Genomic DNA, 12,428 nt, shown 5'->3' with positions numbered 1-12,428 from the left:
TGCAGAAAAATATTGAATGGTTTTTCAGTTCTGCTCCGGAAACGAAATCCCTTCCCCTCCCCCTCCACCCCCCCTCCCCCCTCCCGACAAAAAAAATATAAATGCCAAAATCTGTAAATAGCAAAAGGCACAACCATAGGCTGAGATTACTATATCTATCAAGTTTGGTCTAAAAATATTGAACGGTTTCTGAGTTATGTTCCGGAAACAAAATGATTACGGACAGACGGACAGGCAGATGGATGGATGGACAGACAGACGAGGCGTTAACTGTATCCCCAACATTACATGCCAGGGGGATAAAAAGGAAAATACACTTAGAATATTGTTCTATTTAGGTTAAACCAGTTGTATTATTGATATCATAAAGTTAACTGAGAAAATAGTTGCCATGGAAACAATTGATTTGAACTGAGAATCATCACAATTAAAAGACTGCTAGTGCGGTATCATCCTGAACAGTTCCTCATTAATAAGTCAAACAGCACTTTTTACAATAGCCTGGCCAATTTCATGAGAATAGTTTCTGATGGAGGGAAGCAAAATTTATATACACTTCAATGTGAATACAAATAAATCAATTAACAACTAACAGTTGTTGATGAAAGAACTATTTCAGATGAAAAACTGGATAAACAACAGATACAAAAGGGGTGAACACTGGAAAATCTTTGATGCAGAGTTGAAAAAAACTTGCTTAAACAAGAAGCATGCTGATGTCTAACAGTTACATAACCCTGTCACACTGATACACTCCTATAACACTGATACACACTCATATCACACCAAAATACTCATGTTACATCAATGTAGTCATGTCCCACAAATACACACTCTTGTCACACAGATACACTGTCACACAAATACACATTCTTGTCATACTGATACACACTACTATCACACAGTCTACACATTGTCACACCAATACACACTGTCACACCAACTCACATTTTGTCACACTGATACACACTCATATCACACCAATACACATGTCACGCCGATACACACTCTAGCCACACTGATACGCTCCTATAACACTGATAAATGCTCTTGTTACACAGATACACACAACTGTCACACAAATACACATTCATGTCACACAATACCTACTACTGTCACACCAATATGCACTCATTTCACACCAAACCTCTCATGACACACGAATATACTCTCTTGTAACACAGATATACACCACTGCTACACCAATCAACACTTCTTGTCATACTGATACACACTACTGTCACACAGATACACAATAGTGTCACACTGATACATAATAAACCCACATTAATACACACTATCATCACACCAATTCACACTATTGTAACACCAATATACATTGTCACACCAATTGATATTTTTGACACACCAATACACACTCATGTTACACCGTTGCTCTGATATACACTCAAGTCACCTATACACACTCTTGTCAGACTAATATACCCGTCATACCAATACACACTATCATCATACTGATACACACTCATATTAGACTGATACATACTCATGTCACACAGATACACACTGTCACACGTATACAGACTCTTGTCACACTGATACACTCCTATAACACTGATAAACACAGACACACACAACTGTCACACAAACACACATTCATGTCACAACATTACTCATATCACTGATATACTCAAGTCACCAATACACACTACTGTCACACTGATATAATCCTGTCACACCAATACACACCATTGTCACACCGATACACTCATGTCACACCAATACACACTCATGTCACACCAATACACATTATGCCACACCAATACACACTACTGTCACACCGATACACACTCATGTCACACCAAGACAAACTCATGTCTCCCAGATACACGCTGTCACACCAATACACACTCTTGTCACACAGATACACACAACTGTCAAACAAATACATATTCATGTCACACAATACCCACTACTGTCACACAAATACACTCATTTCGCACCAAAACACTCTCATGTCACACCAGTACACACTACTGACAGACTGATATACTCTCTTGTCACAGTTACACACTCATGTGATACAGTTACATAATCTTGTCATACAGTCACGCACTCTTGACACACTGATGTGACAGAGTTAGAGACCACTGTCAAGCTACTTCTACTATTACTGCTACTGCAGCAGCTGCAGCTGCTGCAGCTGCTGCTACCTACCTTTCCTATTTCATCCTTCATCTTGTACTGATTGAGTTGAATGTAGCCATCAGTGTCTGAGACTGACACCCGATGTGTTTCCATAGTTGGCTGTCGACGCAGGCGAGGGGAGGCAGTAGGAGAGCCATATGGTGAATATGGAAGGGAGGGAAATATTGGTCTCTTTGCATTAGATGTTGTCAGTCGATCTTCAGAGTAACTGTAAATAATCTTAGGAGCTCTCTTAGAGTTGACACAACCATGAATATTGTAGTCTGAATTATCACTAGGACTGCCAAGTGTTGTGAATGAGGAGCTGGTGTGTATATCTGATTCCACCTGGGAGTCACCGATGTAGCTCACAAAAGTGGGCACATTTAAATGTCCCGTTGCATCAACACATGCAATGCTGTGACGCCTGGCAACATCCAGTTCCTCTCGGAACACACTGCATTCGATATTGTCATCATTTTCACTTGTTGAACTGCGACCTGAATCACTTGTAATATTGGAACTTTTTCTTTGAAGTGGAAACTTTTTATGCGAGGAATTAGCTTGCTCTACATATGTTATTGGTGTAATCACCCCTGAAGAATCTTGATTTTCCTTGGCACCCTCTCTCTGTATTGTCTGTGTACTTTGCTGCTGGGTCCCTGAGGTAGTGGTGATGACGACGTTGCGGATGTTCTCTTCTTTCTCCTCCTGAGACACAGACCTGTTGACTGCATCATCAGGAGTGTCCTGGCTCTGGTCAAAGTGACAGTTTCTGAAAGCAAGAACAAAGTCATTCTACATGTACGGGCAGGGCATCATGAAGTTCACTATATTCTGCCACCACTGCAGATTGGATCAATATGGATTGGACACCTATCACAACACTCTAAAAGATAAACAAGAGTGAGCACAAATTTTACATACTGAAGGCTGTAAGCAGTGATTTGATACATCAGCACTGTTGCAGAACTCTCTCCTAAATTAAGCTAGCATATGCAACACATATGATACAAAAACTGAACATTCAACAGGCTTCACACAGCAAGATGCTTGTGCTCCCCAGTTATTGACAAATCTACAAACAATATGCTGCCTGTAAGATGCACACGCTTGGCAACCCATTAATACAATTGACACAGGTGTGACAATTTACAAAACGTGAATTCATGCATCCTATACTCATAAAACTTAACATTATGGACACAACAATATATATTAGCTCATCCACAAGGACGCAGAAAAAGTCCAAATACTATTTGTATACATTTCAATCAAGTAACAACAGTCTGCAACTAGCTGGGCTATGGTATCTTTTGCAACTTAATTGCTGTAACAATGAACATCAGGTCATGACACACAATAACAATAAGTGAATTACCACAGTACACAGTATTAATAATAAGATTTAACTGTCTGAGACCCTCATTTTGTAGTCCAAGACCCCTGAAAATTAGGAATATGAGTCCCAGGGATTCTCAAATATAGGACTCAAGGTAAATCCCAATACCCTCCAAATTTTACTAAGTTAAACTTAGGAACAGAATGTTTACTGTCATCCAACAAACAATCTTGTCACAAATAAGCCTTAGATGTCTGACACATACAACTTGCTTTCACGGTACAAAGTGTGCTCATTTCTACCATCTAGTATCAGTGGAATAAAAACTCCATACAAGAGCACCATGTCGTCAGTGTGTCAGTAAATAAAACCTTCAATCTCGATTTCTTGCATAATGAAGGCGTGCATACAGGTTATTCTGATATACTATAACATAGACTTGCATGTAGGATATTCTGATATACTACCACAATGCATTATGACACAGACTTGCATGTAGGATATTCTGATATACTACCACAATGCATTTTATGACACAGACTTGCATGTAGGATCTTCTGATATACTACCACAATGCATTTTATGACACAGACTTGCATGTGGGATATTCTGATAATACTACCACAATGCATTATGACACAGACTTGCATGTGGGATATTCTGATATACTACCACAATGCATTATGACACAGACTTGCATGTAGGATATTCTGATATACTACCACAATGCATTTTATGACACAGACTTGCATGTGGGATATTCTGATATACTACCACAATGCATCATGACACAGACTTGCATGTAGGATATTCTGACGTACTACCACAATGCATTTTATGACACAGACTTGCATGTAGGATATTTTGATATACTACCACAATGCATTATGACACAGACTTGCATGTAGGATATTCTGATATACTACCACAATGCATTATGACACAGACTTGCATGTAGGATATTCTGATATACACAATAGGTTTGCATTCAGGTCAATCTGCTGCGCTACTACTTTGGCATCTGTTATAAATGTAAGCAATCAGGATTGTGTCCAGATAACTTCCAGTAGTGAGTTATATCACCTGTATACGATCAATTATTGACTACTTGCCAGTGTCAAACACGCTTCAGGAAATAATCAATACAGATGTGTGTGCTCTGCCCAGTAAAACAATTACTGCTGTTACGCCAGACGATAACACTTATCTATAGAGCCACGTTTCATTTCCATACACACACTCCCTTGTACACAGTTAAAAGTAAAACACACATTGGAACATTCATTGGGAGGTGGACCCATTGACAACAACACTACTATGGCACAGATATGAACAGTGACATATAATCCCACAGTACAACTATGAACTGTGACATACAGTTCCACAGTACAATTATAAACAGTGCCATATAGTTCCACAGTACAACCATGAACAGTGCCACATAATTTTGCAGTACAACTGTGATCTGTGCCATATAATCCCATAGTACAACTATGAACTGTGACACATAATCCCACAGTACAACTATGAACTGTGACATATAATCCCACAGTACAACTAGGAACTGTGACATACAATCCCACAGTACAACTAGGAACTGTGACATACAGTTCCACAGTACAATTAAAAACAGTGCCATATAGTTCCACAGTACAACCATGAACAGTGCCACATAATTCTGCAGTACAACTGTGATCAGTGCCATATAATCCCACAGTACAACCATGAACAGTGCCACATAATTCTGCAGTACAACTGTGATCAGTGCCATATAATCCCACAGTACAACCATGAACTGTGACATATAATCCCACAGTACAACTAGGAACTGTGACACATAATCCCACAGTACAACTAGGAACTGTGACATATAATCCCACAGTACAACTAGGAACTGTGACATATAATCCCACAGTACAACCATGAACAGTGCCATACAGTTCCACAGTACAATTATAAACAGTGCCATATAGTTCCACAGTACAACCATGAACAGTGCCACATAATTCTGCAGTACAACTGTGATCAGCGCAATATAATCCCACAGTACAACTATGAACTGTGACATATAATCCCACAGTACAACTATGAACTGTGACATATAATCCCACAGTGCAACTATGAACTGTGACATATAATCCCACAGTACAACCATGAACAGTGCCATACAGTTCCACAGTACAACCATGAACACTGCCATAGAAGTCACAACCATGAACATGACATAATTACATGCTACCACAATGAACTCTTCCACTGCACATGTTTAAGGTACTTGGACTCTATGTGTGTATTGTTGATGGGCACACCTACCTAGATTGAGCCTGCATCCTATGACAGAATCTCTTGTAATACTAAATGCACTCCGGCCTTACTGAATTACATGCACACTGTTATTGACCAATTCAATAAACACCTCAGCGAAAATGGAGGCTTGTCATAAATAACTTGTAAACCAATTCCAAAAACACAGCATTACAACTGCACTTGTGAGATGTCAACCTGATGCACAGTTGGCGTGTGCTGCTGTCTGTGATGCCATCTGTGGGTTCAACCTTCATACTTCCTGGTGGAACATCTACAGATCAAACAATTGTCAAGCAAGATCAATGCAAGCATGTTCAAACAAAGCAAATGAAATTGTTTCATGTGAAGAATCACAAACTCATGTGGCTTAACTGGAGGTTTATGAATGAGTGTCTCGCAAGTTTATCAGTGGTATTCCTATCACATTTTCTTCACTATACACTGAACCTCCAGGTTTTCAAACATCGTGTAGAAGATGAGTCCACCATTCCACTGCTTGAGGTGTCACCAGTAATGAATTTCTGTGGGTAGCAGATGGTCTACAGAGTCAATTACAGTATTTAATGTCCTTGTTTACAACACCTGTCCACAGATTTGTGGCCACAGAGCAAACCTTGTGTGAGTACCATTAACCAGTACAATGTCCATGACTGAATGTTGTTGTTTTGTGTGACACAGCACAAAGTGCAACAATGACATGTGAGAACAAAACAACATACAAAGAGAATGATATTCTCCTAACACACATACATCACAATTCATAATTCACAGGTCACAGATTCAACAGCAGGTATCAGACCATTTAGTTGCCTCTGGCCACAACACAAGTAACTGTACTATGGGGATCTCCTGAATCAGGAGATGGTTTGTTGCATATGACACGATGGAATGTTGCCGGAGATCTCCCGTCTTTGTTCCATGTGACATAATAGAGTGTTGCAGAATGTTTTCTATCTTTGTTCCATGTGACATGGCAGGAGATCTCTAGTCCTAGTTGCATGTGACATGATGGAGTGTTGCAGGAGATCTCTAGTCCTAGTTCCATGTGACATGATGGAGTACTGCAGGAGATCTCCAGTCCTAGTTCCATGTGACATGATGGAGCACTGCAGGAGATCTCTAGTCCTAGTTCCATGTGACATGATGGAGTGTTGCAGGAGATCTCTAGTCCGAGTTCCATGTGACATGATGGAGCACTGCAGGAGATCTCCAGTCCTAGTTCCATGTGACATGATGGAGCACTGCAGGAGATCTCCAGTCCAAGTTCCATGTGACATGATGGAGCACTGCAGGAGATCTCTAGTCCTAGTTCCATGTGACATGATGGAGCACTGCAGGAGATCTCTATTCATAGTTCCATGTGACATGATGGAGTGTTGCAGGAGATCTCCAGTCCAAGTTCCATGTGACATGATGGAGCACTGCAGAAGATCTCCAGTCCAAGTTCCATGTGACATGATGGAGCACTGCAGGAGATCTCCAGTCCAAGTTCCATGTGACATGATGAAGCACTGCAGGAGATCTCCAGTCCAAGTTCCATGTGACATGATGAAGCACTGCAGGAGATCTCCAGTCCAAGTTCCATGTGACATGATGGAGCACTGCAGGAGATCTCCAGTCCAAGTTCCATGTGACATGATGGAGCACTGCAGAAGATCTCTAGTCCAAGTTCCATGTGACATGATGGAGCACTGCAGGAGATCTCCAGTCCAAGTTCCATGTGACATGATGGAGCACTGCAGAAGATCTCTAGTCCTAGTTCCATGTGACATGATGGAGCGTTGCAGGAGATCTCCAGTCCAAGTTCCATGTGACATGATGGAGCACTGCAGGAGATCTCTAGTTCTAGTTCCACAGTGACATGATGGAGAGTTGCAGGAGATCTCCAGTCTGAGTTCCATGTGACATGATGGAGCACTGCAGGAGATCTCCAGTCCTAGTTCCACAGTGACATGATGGAGCGTTGCAGGAGATCTCCAGTCCTAGTTCCAATGTCATGATGGAACATTGCAGGAGATCTCCAGACCTAATTCCATGTGTCTTGATGGAGCGTTGTAGATCCCCAGTCATAGTTCCATGTGACATGACAGAGTGTTGCAGAAGATCTCCCATCTTAGTTCCATGATGGAGTGTTGCCTTAGATTTCCTGTCATGGTTCTGCGAGACATGATGTAGCATTGCAGGAGATCTCCAGCCTTAGTTCCATGTGTCATGATGGAGTGTTGCAGAGGATCTCCCGTTTCAGTTCCATGATGGAGTGTTACAGGAGATATCCTGTCATGGTTCCCTGAGACATGATGTAGCGTTGCAGGAGATTTCCAGTCATGGATCCGTGAGACATGATGTAGTGTTGCAGGAGATCTCAAGACCTAGTTCCATGTGTCTTGATGGAGCGCTGCAGATCTCCCGTCTTAGTTCCGTGTGACATGATGGAGCGTTGCATGAGATCTCCCATCTTAGCTTCATGACATGACGGAGGGTATTTCAAGGCTCACATCTTTTGCACAATTTTTTTTCTGCTGAAATACATAGTCATATATACCTTTGTTTTTGTCCCACATGTATACTCATGTAAGCCAGACTCATCATTGTAGGCTGGATATTACTTTTCCAATTTATATTAACAAAAAAAAGTTAATGTTAGATTGTGGGCATGGCTAATATTCAGTCTACCAAAAGTTCTGTGTGCAAACAGGCTTGAGAAACAACTACTATCTGTGTATATCTATCATAAAAAAATCCTAGCTGGGCATATGGAAGAGCATATGTTGAAAATGTCAAGATGATAAAGAGTTTATAATAAAACGTGGCAGGCATGATTATTTACAATGCATAGTGAAGTGATCTGTGATGACTCTCTCTGCTGAGGATCAACTGAAACACATCATGAAGTACTAGCAGATCACAATTTGATACATCTACTGAGAAGACCAGAGTATCAACTTGACACTCAATTAAAAGAAACTTTGCACAAGACTAGATCAATTCCCTACATAGGACACTTACTAACAAGAGAAGGATTACAGCCAGATCCTCAACAAAGGTTGTTGCTGTTGGAGACAAGCCAGATGACATAAGTGGGACATAGTATCTACTTGCATATGTCAACTACTTGGTAACATTTCTGCCAAGACTACCAGATGTTGTTTTAGTTAAAAATAAGTTAGAATATATAATTTAGTGAATAATTTTGAACTGAAACAGTGAGTACATATATCCCCAGAATATTCAACACTTAATACCTATAATAAACATAAGGCAAACAAAGGAATGAATGCTGAAATATAGCACAGCAAACAATAGCCATCCAATTCATTATAAAAGTTTCATTTCTGAAATAACATGAAATAGTTTATAATGTTTGCCAGCTTTCTTATTTTGACCTTAAAACCTTGGAAATATCCAACTACTACACATGCACAAAGAAATAAATATTTAAGAAACTGTCATGGTTCATAGTCAGGAAATATTCTGATAGCTCCAGGTGGACATTATGGGCCAGAGTTCATCAGTTCAAATCCATGATGTACACAAGCGTCATGTAGAACTGAACAGGTATGTGTCATATTCAACCACAAGTCGTCAAATCTCATCAACTTGGCCAAGCTGTAGAAATCATAGGCTCTCACTTCAGCTGAACATTACATATTCCAACTATGCCCAGCAAAGTTGTTTGTTACATCCTCAAAGAAGAATTTTATTCAATCGAGGTGTATAACAAGAAGTAGAGCTTAATCTTTTTTTATCAGAAGAGTGAGTGAGTGAGTGAATTTAGTTTTACGCCGCACTCAGCAATATTACAGCTATATGGCGGCGGTCTGTAAATAATCGAGACTGGACCAGACAATCCAGTGATCAACAGCATGAGCATCGATCTGCGCAATTGGGAACTGATGACATGTGTCAACCAAGTCAGCGAGCCTGACCACCCAATCCCGTTAGTCGCCTCTTACGACAAGCTGAGTCGCCTTTTATGGCAAGCATGGGTTGCTGAAGGCCTATTCTACCCTGGGACCTTCACAGATCTTTTATCAGAAGAAGGCTTATGAACGTTAACTGAGGTCTCACAAAATGCCTTGACATGAATCAGTGAATCATTGTATCATCCTGTCTACCACCGGGAACAAGTTAGACATACAGCTATATGATGGAAAGCTACCTGGTAGACACACACATTCTGCCCATCATTTAACTGTCCATTTCAAGCTCCCAATGGCAGGTGGACACTGATGATCTGTACCATACTTTAATATTTTAGGTGCCAGTGGAATACAGGTTCACAAGAAGTAATATAGAATATACAAATAAATCTGTAACAACTAAATGACACAACCTTCACACACAGTAATGATATATATTCCTGGATAGCAAGGTCACATTGTGCCTGTATTCCAGTTTTCTCCTTGACAATTAGGTCACATTAATAATGTACTTCTGCCCTTAATAAATGGGTTACTTTAATTTTGCAGTTCTGTCCTGGATAAATGGATTACATAAATATTGCAGTTCTGTCCTGGGTTACATAAATATTGCAGTTCTGTCCTAGGTTACATAAATATTGCAGTTCTGTCCTGGGTTACATAAATATTGCAGTTCTGTCCTGGGTTACATTAATATTGCAGTTCTGTCCTGGATAAATGGGTTACATTAATACTGCAGTTCTGTCCTGGATAAACGGGTTACATTAATATTGCAGTTCTGTCCTGGATAAACGGGTTACATTAATATTGCAGTTCTGTCCTGGATAAATGGGTTACATTAATATTGCAGTTCTGTCCTGGATAAACGGGTTACATTAATATTGCAGTTCTGTCCAGGATAAATGGATTACATAAATATTGCAGTTCTGTCCTGGGTTACATAAATATTGCAGTTCTGTCCTGGGTTACATTAATATTGCAGTTCTGTCCTGGATAAACGGGTTACATTAATATTGCAGTTCTGTCCTGGATAAATGGATTACATAAATATTGCAGTTCTGTCCTGGGTTACATTAATATTGCAGTTCTGTCCTGGATAAATGGGTTACATTAATATTGCAGTTCTGTCCTGGATAAATGGATTACATAAATATTGCAGTTCTGTCCTGGGTTACATAAATACTGCGGTTCTGTCCTGGGTTACATTAATATTGCAGTTCTGTCCTGGATAAACGGGTTACATTAATATTGCAGTTCTGTCCTGGATAAATGGATTACATAAATATTGCAGTTCTGTCCTGGGTTACATTAATATTGCAGTTCTGTCCTGGATAAACGGGTTACATAAATATTGCAGTTCTGTCCAGGATAAATTGGTTACATTAATATCGCAGTTCTGTCCTGGGTTACATAAATATTGCAGTTCTGTCCTGGGTTACATTAATATTACAGTTCTGTCCTGGATAAATGGGTTACATTAATATTGCAGTTCTGTCCAGGATAAATGGATTACATAAATATTGCAGTTCTGTCCTGGGTTACATTAATATTGCAGTTCTGTCCTGGATAAACGGGTTACATAAATATTGCAGTTCTGTCCAGGATAAATTGGTTACATTAATATCGCAGTTCTGTCCTGGGTTACATAAATATTGCAGTTCTGTCCTGGGTTACATTAATATTACAGTTCTGTCCTGGATAAACAGGTTACATTAATATTGCAGTTCTGTCCTGGATAAATGGGTTACATTTATATTGAAGTTCTGTCCTGGATAAACGGGTTACATAAAAATTGCAGTTCTGTCCTGGATAAATGGGTTACATTTATATTGAAGTTCTGTCCTGGATAAACGGGTTACATAAAAATTGCAGTTCTGTCCTGGAAAGTTTGGTGTAATAGATATTCCACCTGACAGTCGCAGTTCATGCATAGCTTGGGCAGACAGCCTACCTGACAGTGAAGTACAAGGTGGTCCGTGTCCAGTCCTTCAAATTGCAACAGCCTGACACAGCATTCCAGTCCAAGCACATCAAACATAAACAACCTATGTGAACATATTGTCCAGTGACCTACTTAACGTGGTAGCTGACAGTAACATTAGCTGGTATTGATCAGACACCTGACCAGCTGCTGTCTTGTTTACCATTGCTTCCTTCCCATAGCTGCCACCGCAAAACAAGCAATGCAAAGTGCTTCTAACAAAGACCTCACAGCAGGGTACAAGGTGTTAATAACACAGTGCCTGCCATGTGAAACTTGACGAAAGCACTGTTGTAACTGTCCTACACATTGGTATGAAAGCTGTATCTCCTGTATAATCTGATAATCTGCCAAGTTATGAGATACTTACTGAAGGAAATCTTTGAAAACTAATAATAGATAGATAATAAAATATCATCAAAAACTATTTTCCACAAGAGATATTGCTTGTGTGAGATCAAACGATATGTCCATGGAGATATCATTTTGACAGTAGATTTTGAACAATGTCCTGATATCATGAACTTGATGTCACAATTCTCTGACATCGCTGCATCGTATTTATGACATAACCATGTTTAGAGATGTACATTTTGCATTGAAAACTAATGAAGTGTGATTTTGCAAGATAAACAGAATCCTACCCTTGTGTCTTCTGATATCAAATATATGAACACTCATTGATACAAGTAAAAACATTCTTGGCAAGCCTTGAATATTTGCAACTTTA

General features: G+C 39.8%; 1 protein-coding gene across 5 annotated transcripts in view; it reads right to left on the bottom strand.

The window, feature by feature from the left end:
* The window catches only part of LOC137296615 (calcium/calmodulin-dependent protein kinase kinase 1-like), a 123,596-nt gene that overhangs the window by 27,509 nt on the left and 83,659 nt on the right, over nucleotides 1-12,428 (bottom strand). For 4 of the 5 annotated variants that reach the window (XM_067828435.1, XM_067828443.1, XM_067828427.1 and 1 more), the window contains one exon: nucleotides 2,179-2,923. In XM_067828435.1, the coding sequence (XP_067684536.1) occupies nucleotides 2,179-2,923 (745 nt within the window). Of the gene's footprint in view, nucleotides 1-2,178; nucleotides 2,924-5,992; nucleotides 6,098-12,428 lie in introns of those variants that run through there. The other variant, XM_067828450.1, reaches the window with a different exon arrangement.

This window comes from Haliotis asinina, chromosome 1 (genome assembly GCF_037392515.1).
Source record: "Haliotis asinina isolate JCU_RB_2024 chromosome 1, JCU_Hal_asi_v2, whole genome shotgun sequence".
NCBI lineage: Eukaryota > Metazoa > Mollusca > Gastropoda > Lepetellida > Haliotidae > Haliotis > Haliotis asinina.
The sequence above is the reverse complement of the archived record's forward strand: the minus strand, read 5'-3'. Positions and strand labels throughout refer to the sequence as shown.